This window comes from Gavialis gangeticus, unplaced genomic scaffold (assembly GCF_001723915.1).
Source record: "Gavialis gangeticus isolate Ggan-Ray unplaced genomic scaffold, GavGan_comp1, whole genome shotgun sequence".
NCBI classification, from domain to species: Eukaryota; Metazoa; Chordata; order Crocodylia; family Gavialidae; genus Gavialis; species Gavialis gangeticus.
The window spans coordinates 90,640,203-90,659,673 of NW_017729025.1; the positions used below are offsets into that span (position 1 = coordinate 90,640,203).

General features: G+C 42.3%; 1 protein-coding gene across 1 annotated transcript in view; it reads left to right on the plus strand.

The window, feature by feature from the left end:
* The first annotated feature begins 37 nt into the window (after positions 1–37).
* LOC109298834 (desumoylating isopeptidase 2-like) overlaps positions 38–19,471 on the plus strand; it is a 105,917-nt gene continuing 86,483 nt past the window's right edge. Inside the window, exon 1 of the mRNA XM_019519146.1 lies at positions 38–113. Within this exon, the coding sequence (XP_019374691.1) occupies positions 75–113 (39 nt within the window). The 5' untranslated portion in view covers positions 38–74. The remainder of the gene's footprint in view (positions 114–19,471) is intronic.

Genomic DNA, 19,471 nt, shown 5'->3' on the forward strand with positions numbered 1-19,471 from the left:
TGCGGGGAAGCAGCGCGCCGCCGCCAGGGAGCTGAGGGCTCCGGGCACCCGCGCCCGCCCCGCGGCCCGCCACCATGGCCAGCGAACCCGTGATTCTCAACGTGTACGACATGGTGAGTAGGAAACAATGCGGGCGGCTGGGCTGGGGCTGGCTCCCGGGGTGTTTGCAGCACGTCGCCCCGGTCCAGGGCAGCGCGGGGCCGAGCTCCACTTGGGAATTGCCCGGGACCCAGCTAGGGGGCGAGAGGCGATGGCCTCCTGCCTCCCTACACCTCGATGCCCTTGACTTTCCAATCTATGGGGCAGGGGGCTGAAGGGAGGAGGGAAGCCCCAAGTGGGGAAGGGAAAGCAGATTTAACAGCTCCAGGATGGAGTTTTGTCACCCTCGCTGCCGGGAGTAGTGAAGCCAAGGTAGGGGGGTTAGGAACAAAGCTGGCAGGACTAGCTGCTTTTCCTCTTAGGGGGAACACTGATTAGTGGAGAAATACAGGGCTTGAGTGGATGCAGTCACTGGGCACTGGAAGAAGTGTTCTGCGCTCGGGGATCCTGCTGCCAAATAGTCCTCCAAAGTTCACAGCGTATGTAATGGTTCTCCCCTACCCGCCTTCTGGGGCGGGGAAGGGGATTATTTGCATTAACCCTGATAAAGCAAGCAGAATGCTCCAGTAAAAGCTGTGACACAAGCAAAAGACTGAAGAGGGCTTTGAAGGAACTGTTTTATTTCTGGGCCGCCAAGCCTGCATGAGAGCAGTACAGACAGCTCAGCTTTAAGGAATCAGCATTGGGTAGCACAGAGCCGGGTGACATTTAGCTGGTAATCTGTGTCTCCTGATTTGTCTTTTATAAGCCAAGGATCAAAACATTTCTCAGGCCCACAAAATTTTTTAACCAACTTTACTGTGGCAAATATAACTTTATTAGGCCCAACAGCTGACTTGGCTATAAATAACCAATCTGGTATTTTAAGAATGTGTGGAGTGCCACTTAATTTTAATGTCATTCTGTGGTAATTAACATTAACTTTCCATGGGAAGTCCATGGAATATAAAGCCTTCACGTGCCAAATGAGTTATGATAAAATGGCTCATGAGAAACACTAAATATATTAATAATGGGCCACTATAAAGGCCAGCCTTTCATATACAGCAAAGATTAAGTGATTCTCTGTCGGGTGGGAACCTTTTCAGTGCTCTTGAAGATACAACAAGTGAAGCCTATTCAAACTGTAACACCTATATGAAGGGACACCCTGGACTGTTGTGATGTATGCAGTACACAGCCTTTTCTAAAGGTGTTATCTGCAACACTGACCACACAGGCACAAATTTATTCCTTCTCGAGTGCAGTCTTCACTAATTTATAGTCACTTGGTTGGCAGCTCAGAACAGTGGGTTGCTTGTGAGAACATAGGACGTGTACAGAATGTGCTGGAGAATGTCACATCAACACCACTCCCATTTATTTCTTTGCCTTGTTATTAAGGGAACCCCTGGAGAAGTGTCCTAGCTTGTCACACATGCAGGTCAAATCCTACTCTCTATCCTTCAGAAGGGTATAGCATGGGCAGCTGTTTAAGCATTCCCATGGTACTGCAATACTGGAATACCTCAGACCTGAACTTGAGGAATCACTTCCCAAGCTGAGGGAAATCCAGTTTCCATGACCTAGTCAGTCTATGATTTTTCTTCTAGATGATCGATAAACATGACAGCCACTGACAGTTGTGTTTTTGTTGTTGTGGTGGGGACCCTTGTCCACAAGGAGCTGCACTACAGCCATCAGCTGAATCAAGATTGACCACGTTTTGTGTTTAGCAGCCAGTGAAAGTGTGTATATGTACTTATATGCCAGTCCCCTGTTACCCCTTAAATTAATGATGCTGTAGACAGATACCATTCTGTCTTCATATTGCACCTGTTTTCCTTTCCATTGAGTCACCTACAATTCCCTTTTTACATTACAATTATTAGAGCTACAGGCTTTTGCCTGATGCCATAGAGTTTCAAATATAGTCATATCTGTACTTTACTACTTGGAGTGGGAGATTATAGGGAGGGGGGTAGGGAAACAATTGCACTTACATAAATAACTGTTATAAAAGTAGCCTTAATGAAAGAAAAAGACAGTTGGGGATACCAATTAACTGGAATTTAAAGCTCTTCTTTTCTGATGTGGAACATGACCCTGGTATGACATCAGGGAGCACTTTAAGTACCGGAAAGCTTAGCCTTAGGGTATAAGTTCAATTAAGGACCCTCTGTGCAGATATAAAATATCCACTCTGTGTAGTCTTGTGTATTCAAAGATTATAGCCATTTATCTTTTACCCGTTGGATATGTGGTGAGCCTCTTCAGAGAGAAATGCTTGTATTTAATGAACTATTTTGCACAAACAGCTGCTGTAGGTAGCCATGATCACAAGACTTACTCTCTCCAGCATAAAATAATTGTGCGGAAGTCCATCAGTATTGCCAAGCACTCCACTTACTATATCATTAAAAGCAATTCCATCTACCCACAACACAAACAGTGATTATAATGCATTTTGTCTGTTGTTCATAAGCATACACAAAAAAGGAGAGAGAGAGAATTTTCCTTGTCAGACAGGGTATTTCTAAAATGGAATAGATAGGTAACTCAACTTGGAGTTAAGAACAAGAATCAAAGAACAAGAATCCAGCCCTTGGCTCAAGGAGTGGATGGTGGGGCTCAGAACTTCTTGCCTGAAGGTGTCTAGATTTCATAGACATTTGGGCTGGAAGGGACCCTGGAGGATCATCGAGTTCAGCCTCCTGCTCCAGGGGCAGGAAGTCAGCAGGGGTCATAGGTCCCTGTCTATAGGATCCCTGTCTAATTTTGATTGAGTGCTGGTTTGGAGTCTCTGTGTGTGGAAGGATGCTTGGAGGGATGCATGATATGAGTTGGCCTGTGGAAGATCTGATAGGTTTGCTTTGGGATAAGCAACAAAATCAGCATAGTGTCAATGAATATCAACAGACTTAATTGAACGTGAGACTGGTTGTAAATATATTAAAATGTTTAAAACTCTAACAGAATAAATAAAGTGACATACCAAAGCAATTCAGTAACAAGCCATCAGTTTTGCACAGATTGGGGTCAGCAGTCTGTTTTGTAATGTTTTCACTCAGTTACTGTTACCTGGCACCTGTAGGTTGCTAACTTAAACAGTTCTTTATGCGTATCATTGGTCTCTTGCTTTGATCATCTCTAAATCTGTCACGATTCTCCACTTCCTTGCATCACATACAGCAAAATGTGCTATTCTCATCTGGTGGCATTTAACATCCACATTGTGTTGGTTTAAATGACTACCTGAAGTGCATATCAGTGGAGAATCAAGTCCAATATTTACAGTATATAAATAGCTGCGGTACTAGATCTTCTTGTTCAATGACAGCATGGACTGAGTTGCCTACTGATGTCATTCAAGTTGCTTCTAATTCTCAAAAGAGTAAATGAGAAGCAAAATCTGTTCCAGTGTATTTCAGACATACCTGATCTTACATTCTTCTTATGATTGCTCCCTTCAAAATGCTAGTCAGCATGTAATTATTTCATTTCAGAGAGCTGGTGACTTCTCCATGGTTTCCAGCTGTCCTTTAATCAATATTTTTTGTAATCTAAGTGTCTGACGGCCAGCACTTGGTAACAAGGGGCTGTCATTGTAAATTTATGCACATGCCTCTCCTATTTAGCTGCTTTTAGAATGACAGTGTCTTTATCATGGTTCTTATATCACATGCCTCACTCTGCAATTTTGGGAACACATGAATAGCAATATGAATGTAGAAATCTTTTCTTCTCCATTGCAGTGATCAGGGACTGAGATTTTTGTGCATGTGGTATTATTGTGGGAAGCTTAAGCTGAAGCAGCAGTTGCATTCTAGTCTAAAGGTACTGAGTTTTGTGGTCAGGCATGTTTTATCTAAACATGAGTTCCAGGTGCACAACAGAGTTGCCAAGAAAGCTCCGTCTCCTGTGCAATAGTCATACACTTGAGTCTTCCACTTCTTGTGCAACAAAGCTGTTTTGAAACGTTACATTTGTGTACAGTAAGCCATTTTTTCAGGATAGGCCAAACCTTGACTTTGACTGATAATCAATGCAAAAGCAGGGAAGAAAGCAGAGCATTAAGGTGATGTGCCCATAATGGTCCATAGCAGTGGTTCCCCAATTCTGACAGATTGCAGACTACCAATTTAAAACAGGACAACCTTAAGTACCACCAGCAAATTTTATACATTGTTTGTTTGCAAGCCAGGAAGGTCTGGATCACATTTGTAGAGCTGCCTCAATTTTTCCCCCTGCATTCCTTATAGGACAACCTGGAAGTGGGTTGAATTCAGAGAAATACAGTATTTCCAGGCTGTGCTTGGTATAGTTCTCTCTCTTCCAAGAGTTTGTCTTGAATGCAAGGTCTGTTCTATATCTATACACTAAACAAAATTCTTTAGCTCTAGGACTCTGTGCTGCAAAAAGCTATCAAAGTCAGTAGGGCAACTCAGGATCTCCAGCAAGTTGGTGGTACATCTATCCAAAGAACTGCTGGTGCAGGTCACTCTTCTGTTTTCCCAGATTATTAGTCCTTCTTTTGATGACCAGACTGCTTGTTCCCAAATTGTCACCCTGTTCTTGTCAGAGGGCCCTGATGTAGCAGCTTCTATGAAGCAGGAGATGAGGTGTTCTTTATTCTACTTCAGAGTTATGGCATAAGCATTTAAGGCATTCTTATTTGGGAACTGAGTTTCCTTCCTTCCTGTGTCTCTGGTCCCAAGAAAGCCTTGGAGATCTTTGGGGTCAGTTGGGAGGGAGGGAGGAGATACCATGCTATTAAGGAATTGCGAGCACTGCTTAATGAGTGATTGTTGAGACCCCTTAGTTAATCTATTCCATACCCTCATAGTAGAAATCATGTGACTGCCCTCCCTGGGCTTTCAGGGCAGGCTTTGCTGCTTCGTTTTGGAAGACTAAGTGGAAAATTCTGTTCTCAGGCTCTTATTTCATTCTTGACTCCCTATTTATTTGAAATACTCTATTGTCTTTAGAGCTTCGTATCTGGCACATTTTAAACAAAAACTTAGATCTGCAGCTGCAACTACCTATAGAGTTGTGGCCAGTCTTCTCGGGTGCTTTCACATGTCTTTTAGTCTTGCATGAGGGAAAACCAGCTTTTGTTTTTTTGTGAGCAACTGAATGCGCTATCTGGTCTGGTGAAAATGTGGCATAACATGGAAGGTGCAGTGCCTTTCAAATGAGCACTGAAACCCCCTCTCCTGGTTTCTTCAGCAAATTGGGGTTAGACTGTGTACAAGTCAAGGCTTTCACTGAAGAAGTTAAAACTAACTCATGCTGCTGGAGACATAATAATGTGACTAGTTCAACTGAAGACTGTAAGATTGACAATTAGGCCTGCTGCTTTATTCTTTGTTTGTTCTGAGTAATACACAAAATGCCAAATACAAATTCCAGCCATTTAAAGAGAAATTCTCTGGCAAAATCATACAGTAAAGTGAAGAATATTCTTTTAATTAACCAAGACTATAGCTGAGATCTGGTTAGTGTCCAGGCTGTGAAGAGCAGTACAACTAGGTAGGAAAACTAGGCTTTACTACTGCTTTCTCCTTGTCCAGGCCCTACCTGCTAGTGTGGGATAAGGGAACAGGAACAGTAATTTTAACTGGGATAATCAAGCTAGTAGCAGGCAAGATGCTATCTATTATACATGAGTTTCCCTTATGAGAGAGGAGGATAAAGGGGAGTGGAGTGCCAGAGCAGAACATAAGCTGGAGTCCCTGTACACTGCATTGGTCCATTTCAAGCCTTGGATTAAAATGATGGCATGGCACTAGATAGCCCTCCTCCTTTTTACCATTTTGAGAGAGGAAATCAATTGGGAAATGTAAAGATAACAGCAGTTAAGATAGTGAACTACAGCTGAGTCCATCAGTTCAAGTAGAATGAAGCAAAAGAATGCTGGGCATCTGAGAGAAACTAATTAGAGGGCTACAAGAATATGTGGCGTGGTCTGGATTAATGAGTTGAATAGTAAAATATATCCATTTGTGCATAATAAATGGGATTTTTGTTGCCTTAGCAACTGCCTGGAAATGTGCCAGCCATTGGTGAAACAGTCCACCTTGATGCCATTAGGATGGGCTACCTGTCTATGGTGCATCTTGTTGCCTATATTTTTCCAGCACTGTCCTCCTTCAACTAACTGTCCTAAGCTTGTGCACTAAACATTTTCCATGCTGACCATACATCAACCAGCCAGCTTTACTGGGCATGCAGGGTTTGTCAACTCTGTTGAAGAACTATATCAGGAAGTGCCACAGCCAAGTATTTGGTCAGCTCTATGTGCACTATGCTGTAAGACTGATATGGCATAGCCTCCTTCATAGTCACTAGGTAGCTATGTCAAAGTGTGGAGAGAATGGAAGGCATGGGCCTAGTATTCCTCAGTGAAGCACCCCCTAGCATGGTGTTTTTGTGGATTAGGTCCTCTTACCACTTTAAGTTGACTGAACAATAGAAAACTGGATCAAAGTAGTGATCTGAGGGGACTTTTAAGCCTCACCTTGCTGCCTGAAGCTTCCTCATTCACATAAGATCTGTGGTGTGGAATACCTGGCCTATTCCAGGAACTGCATTCTCAGGCAATGGAAAGATGGTTTTGAGCAAGTCTGGAACAACTGTAGATTTCTGTTTGAACCACATACAACCCAATGGTTTCTACTGAAGTCTACTTTGGGCTTAAGCTTATCCAAAAAGTTCGTATCTCAAAGCAAAATCATCTTAGTGTTTGACACTTCTGGCAGCACTGTTATTTGGATTCTGGCTTATATGGCTGTCATGTTTCCTAATGTCATTCAAAAAAAATCTTTAAGTCTTTCCTAAAAATTTTAGTGAAATTGATGCTGATGAAAACTGATAAGTTGACAGTGTTGGAGACTGACCCCTCTTTATCCACCAGACACCTCATGAGCTGTGGCAGTATACGTTTTTCCTGTTTTTTGCTTCAGCCCCGGCCTGAGGGAAATTCATTTATGGATGAGAGAGGAGTTCAGTCTCTGTGGCTCCTTCAGTCCTTCGCTTCTGTGCTGACCTTGCCTATAGCGGACAAATTGTATAAACAGTGGTATTTTAGTGATATGGATACCTGCCTGCTAGGACCTGAAACAAAGCCACAAGCCCCAGAAGAACAACTGGATCAACTTATTACCAGGGTGATGAATGTGTCATAACCAAGGGTTCTTGGATAACTGCTTTTGGTCAGTGGTGTTGTGGCCTGAACTTAAACTGGTGTTCTAGAGGTAAAAGCTTCTCTCCTATTAACAAAGCCCTTAATCATGAAATTTTCCCTTTTATGGTTATTTTCAGTTCCTATTGCTTCTCTCAAATATTGGGATGGTTTAAGTGGCTGAATTGTGAGAGAAGGTTGGAGGGTGGGGTTGAAAGGGGTGGTCAGTTACCAAGATCTTTTTCTGTCCAGGGGGAACCAAAGCAGTTTCTAGTTTTGACATATTTGCATTAGTGAATTAACCTACATTGCTCAGGAATAAAAAAACAGCACTATCCTATGTAAACTTTGTGCCTTCTTGAGACTGATAAACCTATAGCAGGGTGAAACCAGATACCTTCCCTTCCTGCCTTTTTCAGGGCTTAACAAAACAAAGCATATAGATCAATGACATCCTTTCTTGTTATAGCTAGAAGTGTATGACTGTGGACATCATGGGCTGTCTCTTAAGACTGGAAAACTCATCAACTGCCAGCTGTAATTTAGGGTTCACTGCTAAAAAAACATAGGTGTCTGGGGAAAGCAGTGATAATGTGTTATCCTGTAGTGCTTACCTTTCTGTGTCTGCTAAATTTCCATTTTTATGTGTATAGGTGCTACACATGCTGAAAGGCTTTCAGCCTATTTGGTAAGTAGCCTGGCTAGCCAGGTCAAAGTACAGGTCATTTGCCAGTCACAAGTGAAATATTTGCCACTGAGAAGGCCTGAGCAGATCTGCACAGGGAAAAAGTCTGTTTGCTGTGACGTGCCTCAGTTATACAGCTTTTTGGCCTTTGGCCCTGGGCCTGCTGCTGTTTTCCTGCAGTCATACTGAAGATTCCCCTGGGAAATGTTATTCCTTTCACCACTTTCTTTTTCTTTTTTTCCCCCCAAGCCTTCTGTGGGCAGTTTTTATATTGGATATTGATGTTCGGGGGGGGGAGGGGGGGAGCATTCTTTACAGTCCTAATTGCAGCTATAGGCTTTCCCATGTAAATGGTTGGTGAGAACTGCTCTTGAAATGTTGTGCCATTGGTCAGCAGAGAGACTTCCCTGGATTTGCAACTAAAGGAAAATCCATTGTTGTATACTGCCTGACTTGACTTTCCTGGGAAATAGCCTGTATCTTTTTTTGTTTGTTTGTTCTTTAGGATTACTTCCAATTCTTGGATGGAGAAATTGTATGCATTTGTTCCACCCATGAGGTGATGCTGTGAGGGATTGCATAAACAGCTGTCTATTCTTGGCATTTAAATAAAATCCCCTGTGTAGTACTGGAAAAGGTTACAACTGTACGTGTCTCAAGCTGACTATTCTTCACTCACCCCCCACCTTGCCCCAGACTCTGGTAGTACTTTGTAGTGCTTCCTTCCCCACGGCTAGCCATTCATGTAATCTGCTGTTACGTTGTCTGCAAAAATGTAATGTGAAGATTTATTAGTCAAGACAACAAGATGGCTAGCCTTCTATCTGGCAGCCACTTGAGAGGCCAAACACAACTACTTCAACTTACCTAGCTGAGTATCTGTCCTTCTGATGCACTAGCTTATACACATACACAATGTGGAGGTGAAAATGCTTAGGAACTGACTGGAACAGAAAAAAGAGTCATCTATGTGGTTTTGATGAAAACCTAGAGAAATACAAAAAGGTTATGGATATAACTTTAGGTTTAATAATCCTGAATACCTTTGGTACCATAGGAAAAGAAAGCAAGTTTTCTTTATTATTTCAGTAGACTGTCCCTCATAATAGGGAACTGTGAGTGTGACAGGGGGGTAGAGAGTTTGTGTTTTTGTGTTTTCTTCCCTGACTCTCAGTTGATTCTTGCTGAGGCTCTTGCTAATGCAAGTCACAAGGACCAGTGTTTTTTGTTTTCTCTGGGTCAAATTCTGGCTCTTCTTCCATTAGGTAGAGTGTTGCTAGTGGGGACAGAAAGCACTTGTCTATTGTGGTCTAACAGAACTAGACTGTCTCAGAGGAGCAGGAGAACAGTCCTGAGTAGCAGCTCTTTAAAACATGTGGCAGTACAAGTGATCAGGATCAGGGCTGGATCTTCCCTGCTCTACCAACTTGGATTGGTCATGTGTCCTTGCTGGCTGCTGGCTGGCTTTGTGGTGTTACTGGGAAAGCTAATGGTTTTCTGGACTTTGTTAATGGTAGTACTGTACCTGCACCTGAGTACAGTACGAGATGAAAGGGTAGAGGAGATGCTCTTTTATCCCTTTTCCTTTAGTCCCCACCATAGTAACATCAATCTAAGCCTCCTACTTTTCTTACTTACAAAGATGCATTTTAGAGAGGTACAAAAGTGGGGTAGAGAGGCCAAAGCCATATTATTATTATTTTTAAAGCCCACTGGAATGAACTACCAGGACCTCGGATTCAAAGAAAGCTATATAACAAAATACATCACCCCGCTGCTGTATGTACGTGTCTGTAAGTAAAGTTCAGAATATGGCATAGTAGTGAACAGCTCTGTGGATTTACTTGGTAATTTATTTCAATGTGCAACTGCATTTGCATTGCCGCTCCTCCTGTACGTTTTGGTGTAGTTGAAGTTGGTGTCAGATCAAACAAATCTAAGGAGATGAATATTCTTGAGGTTAATGTAAAGAAGAGTATCATAGTCTGTACTCATCAGCCACTTCAAAACTGCACTTGAACTTTAATTCTACCTCTCACGCATATCAGAACTTGAAGAGTGCTTCCAACTGTCTTTATTACTCGTCATGAGGTCTCGGAGGTGTCTCATTAAAACTGATTTTAAAGCCTATTAAACGCATGAACATGACTGCCAATGATGCATCTCTGTTAAGTGGCACAAATTGTAGGCACTATGAGGGCAATTTAAATATCCGAAGAGGGGGAGATGGTGTACTTTCATTTATGCATGGTGGCAAAGAACCATAAACCAGCTCACTCCCTGCTAGGAAGAGACCAGTGCTGTCACCTTGGATCCTTTATATAGCTACAGCACATATTGTTTCAAGACAGAACAATATGTTCTTGGGGTCACAACCTCTCCAGCCAGATATTAATCATCACAACATTCCTTTAAATATCAAGTGTTATTACTACCATAATGTACATGGTGTTCAACCAGTCTAATTGACTGAGTAGTAGAACATTCACTTGGATAACAAAAGCTAGTTTTTTAATGGGATGTTGAAAAAGGTGCCTGATCAACATGCTGAGATGTTTCCAACTTGGGTATTTAGCTCCTAGAATGGAATCCCGTAGCATCTGATGAAGTAAACTGTGGTTCATGAAAACTTATGCATTACTGATTCTGTTAGTCTACAAGGTGCACCTCTACCCTGCCTTCTGCCATTTATTACACCTTGCAGAATGGCCAGGCATAGAGAAGCCAGAGCACATGTTTCTCTCCTCCCACCTGCTTATCTCCTGCTCTTATCTTTTTATGCTTCATGGCACCTTTCAGTTGAGAATCACTACCCTAGATGCACCAAGTGTCCAGTTACCTGTATGCTCCCCCTTGTGTCTTATTGTGCATAAAGACATCCTGATAAATAGATGCTTATTTTTATGAGTGAGAACATAACAGAGCCATAGTGATTGGCATAGTCATAAATGATCTTTCTCACATTTCCTCTCCAATCAAGCTGCTGTCATAATCAGAGATCATCCTTCATTTGTGTATAATGATAGATTGAGAAATGCCCTTTTTTCCTTCCTGCCACTGTTTCAAATATAAAATTGATTAGTGACTGTTGTGGAAAAGTACTAGTGTTTACCATTTGCATGGGAATCAAAGGCTGTTGATAGTGCCTTGCTTCAGTTCACATTGCACCACCAATGAAACATACCCCTGGAGCTTAACCTCCAATGAAACTTCTAGCTCCAGTAATACACAGGGCTGTTGGGGAGCCAGAGACTCCTGAGTTTTAATTCTGGCTTCAACTGTGTCTGTCCCTTCTTTGACAAGTCACTAAATTTCCCTATCTATAGAAATAGAACCTATATTTTTTTCCTCTCATAGGAGGAGCAGTTGAAGGTTAGAATTGCTTGTGTGAATGCTGGCTACATAAACAACATATGTACCCTTACATAAATTCATGCAATTCCTTTATGGGTCAGAAATAACTGCCTGCCATGTAAGGCAGTAGTTCCTCTTTCCCCTCTCATATCTATTGTCCCTGAAGGCTCTGTGAGGTATGCTTGTTTTCCAGCGTGCACCACAATTTCTGGTTGAGTGATAAAAGGAAGTGTTCTTAATCAAACCTACTTCTAGGACCCAATCCTGCTCCTGTTCAATTTAATGAGAGCATAATTGGGTTCACAAATGCTACTTTGACTTTGAGACGGAAGCAAGCCCTCCAATTAGAAGTGGCTGCTCATTCTTTCAACTGGAGCAAATTCCCATCCCCCTATCAGCTATCCTGTGTATGAGACTGGGGACAGAAAGGCAGATATGCCTTCTTACTGAAGTGCTGTGTGGGATTCTATTTCCTGCTGGCAGTACTGCTTTAATTTCTTTCCCTAGAGCTTCCTTGAAAGAGTTTTTCTCCTATTTATATATTCAAGTAAGAAGTGTGGGGTGGTACGTGTAAGTGCGTGGGGTTGTTTTGTTTTTCATGGGGGAGAGAGTGAGGCAGCCCATCCACTTTGCTTCTTGCTTTTATTGGCCTTTTGACCAATGACAATGTTCATATGACAGATGAAATATTTAGCTGCAGCCTCTCATTCTTTCATTAACAAACAGGCTCCCTGGGGGAAAACTGTTGGCTTTGTGACAGCTGAAATTTGATTTCAGAGGCAGCTTTTTACTTTGCCATGTAGTAAAGTGGTGAGGGAAGTGATTGGAAAAAGGAAATATTATTCAACTCTTTGCATATTTCATTTAATTTTACAAGCAAAGTCAAAGAAAATATAATCCTATGTATGCAGATGTCATGCATGTATGTGTTGCATGCACATGCACAATCTTAGAGTACATGCTTTTATTGAAGTGGCAAACATTTTGAAACAATGCAGGCATGTTACTGTCTACGTAAGAGGCTGGATGGTTGAAGAATGCAATATGTAATGTAGCCTGCCTCTCTACAGGGTAAAGTAGGCCAGGCTGACCTCTGTGCTGCTGCAGAGCTGTCCTGTTATTGGTATCTGAGTTAGCTCATTTAAAATTAGCTTGGGTATCTCTATACTACACTACAGTCAGAGAAGTGATGTGTGGTATAGGCATTCCCACAGTTATTTGATAAGCCCTCTCAACAACTGTTAAAAATTTTGAAGTGCTTGGAAACTATTATCTTCACAACACCCCCTTCCTGAGTGTTGGTGCCTATAAGAATTCTTTGTAAAATGTGAGCAGGGTTTACTCTTCCTAAAATGTGGCCGGTGGAGATGCTGCTAATTGGTGTCAGCCTTTTTGAGATTAACCTGGTGTCTAGTAGAGCAGTTCTCTAGGAAATAGAAGATCTGGACTTTAAGCTCTTCACAGTCTGAGGGGATTGCAACCTGTATCTCCCATGTCCCAGAGTGTGAAGCATGCTTTGTTTTTTAAAAAAAATACTAGGGGGCTCTAGGCTTTGAATCCCAAGTGTCTTGTTTGTAGGTCTGACTTTTGTCACTAGCTCTTGAGAAGAGCAGGAGTTCAGACATACCTCTATGATTAGTGTGTCCTATTTGTTCTCTCTAGGTAGTTCCCTATCCAGGATTTAAGTTGCTTTTTGTTTTAATTTCCTTTCTGCTTAGCTCAGCCCATGCTCTTTATAGGCATCTAGGCCTGGGTTTTGGGTTCTGACACAGGGGCTGGGCTCTTAGTACAGGTTCCCTCACCAACAACGGTTTTGCCAAACACAGTTTTGAGTATCCACACTTCAGAGAAAGGGGTGGGGGGGTAGTACAGTCTGAAAATGCCCCCCACAGCCTCCCTGGCCCTGCTCATGCCACTTACTCTTCCAGCCCCCACAGCCTTGCTGGTGCCCCTTACTCCCCCAGCCCTGCTGGTTTTGTCAACCACAGGGAACTTTCAGGAACCTAACCCCTGTGGTTAGCGAGGGAAACCTGTATTCAGATGCTTATGTCCTTTATTGCATCTTGTCCTAAGTAACTTATCCAAGGTCACAGAGGAAATCTTTGAACCAGGAATGGATCCATATCTCCTAATCTCCAGTTTGCTACTTTCTCCACCAAGCCATTGCTCCTTAGTGTGAACCTTAAGTACATTCAGACTTACTTGATAAGGTGTTTTGGGGGACTGTAAAAACCCTGGGTTTGGTGGCAGTAAGGAGAACTCCTGATGACTCCCAGAAAAGCTGCAGCAGCCTCACAAGGAGGAGCGTAACAGACAGTGGGAAGCAGGAGCACAGAGCCATGGAAAAATGTGAGCTGGCATGCTACCTTGTTTAATTTTTTTTTTTTGTGGTTATAGCCCATGGACTTACTGTTTATAGTTGACTGATAGACCAGTGGTTTGTGGTCGAGGCTGTAGGGGAGGAGGAGACCTTGGGGTGCAGTCATAAAAGACCAAAGGGCTCAGTGCACTAGTGGGTGCAGCTATATAGGGCCAGTAGCCCAGAGCTGGCTGCAAGACTTTGAAGCCAGGTCCCAGGGGGGGGATCTTGGCTAGTAGCCTGAGCTATAAGAAAGGGCCAAGCCTGAGGAGGCAGAAGACCCAACAACTTGGCATCCAGGGGCTCAGGGTGAAAGTGGACCAGAAGGCCTGGTGCCATAGCAAGAGCAAAAGAAGGGCCATGGACCTAGAGAGTATTAAGGAGCTAGAGCCAAACCCTACCTGGTGGGTTTAGACTGTTAGGCCTAGCTAGAGAAAGGGGGGCAAAGCCTGTGGTGGCTGAAAACCCCAACATAGAAGTACAATAGGTAGTCTCCCACTTGTAAGAACATCTAAACAATATTTACATCAAGAAGTGGCAGGAGAGTAAAGGCAGGATACAAGACAAAAGACAGAAGTGAAGTATTAAGGGACTTCAAGGGTGCCCCTCATTGGCCACTAGAATGCTGCTGGGGAGGGCAACCTGTTGCAGGGACATAATGTTTTATCAGGTCCTACCACCTCCTTACTCTTTCTGTTGGACTTCAGATACCTCCCATTCTTACAGCACAGGATGTAACATTGGGAAATGTCTTATTTCTCTGCTCTTTCTTCTTTGAAATTTCCATCTTGATGACATGTCCTCATTCAAAGGAACTTTCCTAGGCTTCTGTTGAGTACTTTGGCAACAAGATTTAGAAATGGTTCTTCCTATGCTTGTTACTTTTATAGAATGACTTCTGTACGGCACCCTTTGTGATTCAGTCTGAAGATAAGTCATATAATAATGACTGGCCCAGATCAGATGGGATAAATGCCCAAGTTGTTTTCCTGGATTCTGTAGAATCGAAAGAACAGGAGATGTAGTTAAAATAGCAATTACTTCATTAGGTTTGCCTATCCATTTTGAGAAGTAACTAGACTGCAGTGTTGCATAGATTTAATTCAAGCAAAAATTGCCCATTATATTATGGGAGAAAGTGAATGTACAGATGTATTTTAGGCCATCCCTAAAGTTATTTAATTCACAAGATTATGTGAGTTCCTATTTACTTTGGAAGATAATTAATCTGAAAATTGCTTCCCTCACTCTGCTCCACTTGTCAGAACAAAACACTCCCTAGAGCGTTCATGCATAGACTTTGGAAACACTGCTCATGGTCCATTCCTTTTCTGAGAAGGGAAAAAAGGCCACCCTCTATAGGCTCTAGCAGCCCAGAAGCATCTTTATGCAGAGGGTACCAGTCACCTTTATCAGTTTGGCAGGTGGTAGGTGGGGGGAAAAGTGATCCTGAGAACTGTGTGGGTGGTGAAAAAATTAATTCTAATGAATTGGAAGAGCAAATCCACAGCAGGCAGAGAGCTTTGGATTTCTGCCCTGCTGGATGTGGATAAATGCAAGAGAATCATTTTTGCATGCAAGAGCTAATTGGGCAATTACACTGGAATCTGGAAACCTTTGCTCAAACTGTATCCTGACTGTTTGATGGCTGGGATGGCTTCTTTCCCAGCTGCCCACAGACCATGCATGTTGCCTCTCTGAGGGGAACTCAGAATGAGTATTCTTCTTCCCTGCTCCATTTTATTTTTCCGGGGTTATGTTCTGTTACTTTCTCCCTGGGCACCCAGCAGCTGTAATAGGGGGACTGTTGCCTAGAATGCCGTATTTTTGCATAGGCATAAGTTAAAAATACTTGATTGTCAATCGTCTCCTTTACAGTGTTTTCATTGTTCATCTTTGCTTTCCCAGTGGAAGTGCTGATACATCTCTGGAGAGGCCATCCCTAACTATTTCTGGCCTACCAGAAGTCATGCAAGAGACTATGTCTTTGGAATATTCCCAAGTCACTTTTGCAGATCCAAGCAGTTAGGAACATTTGGACAAGTATCCCAGAATGACACAATCAGTCAGAATGGGCTATTAAAAATGTTGGGCTTGTTAATCTCTAATGTTTAGATCCATATTATGTACTAGATTTTTTTAACCTTTTATATCCCCATGCTTAGGCCAAAGCCTGATGTAGTATCAAATGGCGTGCAGTTCCAGAATGTGTTAGTAACCTTTGGCATCCTTGCAAGGCTGTACATTACGGAGACCTTCCTGCTCTGAAATAGTATGCATTCCCTTCATCACCTGAGTCACTTAAGAAGTACATTGTGTTTTCCTTCCTACTGCTCCACCTACCCCTGTATTCGCCTCTCAAACAAAGTGCTATATTCTGTATCAGCACCATTCTGGTCTATGACCATGTACGACACATTCCCCTGCATTTTCCAAACTTCTTCTTTTATTCTTTAGCATTGGCTTCACTGCTCTCATGTTTTACATCTGCCTCTGCCTGCCAAACTGAGCATAGAGGAGTCTCTGAATATTCTTTATCCTCTTGGGGTGGGGGGGATGTGAAAGAGGTGTAAGTTGAAAGAGGCAACAAGATGACATTGGTTCCATTAGTCTCCACATGGACCAATACATCCCTGAATCCTAACACAACAACAAGATTAAGGAAGTCACAATTTGCCTAAGGGAGAAGAAGACTTGGTAAATAGCTGGTATTATGTATTCAGCAATCTCTTCATGTCTGGTTACTAAGAGACTTGTGAAGATGAAGGGGCAGGTCCAGCTGCTACACCTATTCTTGTTGGCTCCCAGCTCACATACAGGAGGGAAAAAGAAACACAAATATACTAGGAGTAATAAGGTGAACCAAACAGAGGAGAGGCAATTTGCTTCCCTTTTGCAATTATCTTTCCCAAGGAGACTGCTTTCTAAGCACATTAATTGTTGATAATGATGGGCTGTGTGTTTTCAATGGTTTCCCATGGCTGTTGATAGAATAAGTGGTTCTGCTGGGGGGTTGGTTATAAGAAAAATTGTGTATGCAAAGCAGTTTTGCCAAAATTAAAGCAATAACAATGCAGTTCTCAGAACTCTTGGACAGTAGTGGACCTGGTCTCAATTACACAGTGCAATTTGACAGTAAGTTCATTCAGTGGAGCTACCCAAATGACGGAAAAAGTAGTGTATGTAAGAGCAGACCTGCTGTCAAAGTCATTCTTGGCTGTACAGCCTCAATGCATAGTTTCACCAGCAACAGCTGCTTCTCATCAGGTGGGCACTACATTAAAAAAAAACAAAAAAGTTTTTATAGGAGTTTTCTATGGTTGTTACCTATGTATTCTACCAAATATGTGTATGTACATGACAGACAAAGATGTATCTTTTCTCACAGGAGAAGATATTATGGTATGCAAAAATACCATGCTCTGTCTTTCCTATATAACTGTTATGTTGTTGTTTTATAGTAGTACTTCTGAGCCCCAATCATGAACCAGGACCCTACTGGGTTATACAATGTGCAAACTAGAATAGGTGCAAACTTCTACTTGTCCTTCATGTACAATGGGGTATATAGATTATTTTCTCTGTACTAGGGGTGATTAGGTTGATCTATTAGAAGTCAGTGCCTGTGTATGTTATTGTTTTCCTTTCTCTGGAAGAGATTCTTTGAAGTATTAGTAGGAAGAGCAATAATAAAAATTACATAAAACACCACCAATTTTGCATTTGATAACAGAACAGGAAAAAAGCTTCCAAGAAGATGAAATACAGCAATTTGGGGTCCTGGTCTTCATTATATGGTAATTCTGTTTATTGCCAGCACACATCTGTCTAACTCGGATAGAGTCAAATGTGTGGTGTGGGAACAGACTGATCACAGATCTGTCTTGGCACGTGCATGGCTCTCCTTGTGGGAGTGTATGTACACCTTCTTGTGTAAAAATTTAAATAACAATCTTTCTTCCTTCCCCATCTACAGGATAAATAGCTCAATTTCGTACCTGGGCTGTGTGTATTTGTGCTTGCTAGCTTGCTTGAGTGAATTTACTGAAGAAAAGTGGAGAGAAAGAAAGGAGTTCTGCTGTTAGTTATCTCTTCTGGGAGTGAATCTGGATCTAGTCCTGGTGGTGATATGTGAAAGCCCTGTCTGCCACACTTGGAAGCATCATCTGTTGGTTGGCCCTGGCACATAGCCAGTGGAATGCTTTTGATGTGGAAGATCTCAGGTATGGAAGGAGATCAGTGATCCCTGGTTAGCTAAGGCCCTCAGATGTCAGATCAAGAGACCATGGGGCACCTGTGTGGAAGCTGGAGCACTGGAGTGATTAATGTGCCATGATCCATTCCTCGGCAAATTGGCTGCTGTATTCTGTGCCACCCAAAATTGGCCCTTTTTTTCAAGGTGTGCAGCTTGCAGCTTCCCTCCCAGCTATGTGGTTGTGGTAATTTAAAGGTGAGAGAAATCTTTAAAATCCTTTCCTTTACCTGTTACTGCTGCTGAAGTCTTGCCAAGGTTCAATTTAGCTATCTGTTCTGCATGCAGGTGCTGATCTTGGCCTGGCATTGAAAGAACTGGCAGATGGTCCCGCTTACGCATCGTGATATGAATATCTGGCCAACTCCTTCTGCCTTAAAATAAACAGGAATGGAGACATTTGCCATATATAATAGTTTTGATAGAGACAAACACTTTGCATAAATACGAAGATGTGAGAGGAAGCAAAATCTTTACTGTGAAATCTGTATAGAAGACCACCTTATTAGGCAGATTCCAAACGTCCCACTTGTATTAGGTGACCATCCCTTTAGGAATCAATTGGCCAAACCCTCAGGGGTCATTTCAGTCATGTTTCTAAATATATACGCTTAGAAAATACATGCGGGCATGTCATGGAAGTTTTATTGGCAATGGTTAGAAATTACCACTGTGGGTAGCCTAGGAAGGAGTTACATAGGTTAGTTGCAATAAGATCCAAATGTTGGCCATGCAAACAGTGCTACATTTCTTTTTTAAAAAGAGCTCTTCTCTATTTCTGTCATAAGCAAACAGCATGTATCACTTTTCTTTGCTCAATCCATTCTTAACCAGGTGGAAAATGCATATATGATTTTGTGAGTACTAGTACCTGGATCATGTATTTGAAAGTGTCCCCTCTACACAATTCTTCTTAAGAGAAGTGACATTTCCATGGCACAAGATGCTACTGATTTGTTGCCAGGCACTGTTGCTAAGCATGCTCTCTTTCAATGAGGGACGGGCCATTGAACCACCCACGCAATATTGCTCATTAAATAAAGACGGTGGGAATCCTTGAAGGGGGGAAAAATCCACCCCCACGCACACACCAGAGTACAGCAAAATGCATCATAGTCATTAAAACACTCCAACAGTTTTTAATTTTTCCCAGCTACCATGACAAACTGCAGATATTAATCATTCTGTTATATCTTCTTATGAAAAACCCACCTTAAGGTGATCTGTCAGCATTAAATTGTCAGTGTTAAATGGCAGCAATTAAAAATGATGGTTCAGGTTTCCAAAGATGCTGTGTTTGATATTGCCTTCATTTTGTCTTCAGCTGAATGACCTGATGTCAAGGTGCTTGTCTTATACATGCTGCAGAGCTGTGCTTCTTGTAAACAAGCCCCTCCCCCCCTCCCGCCAAATTCTACAATTTTCATGGCTACTTCCCGTGATCATTTTTGGACTTTTTACAACATTTTTTTTTAAATTAAATTTGTCTTGGGATTTGACCATACAAAAACCTTTTAATGGAGACATATTTCTCTTTGTGGAACCACCCAGCTACATGAA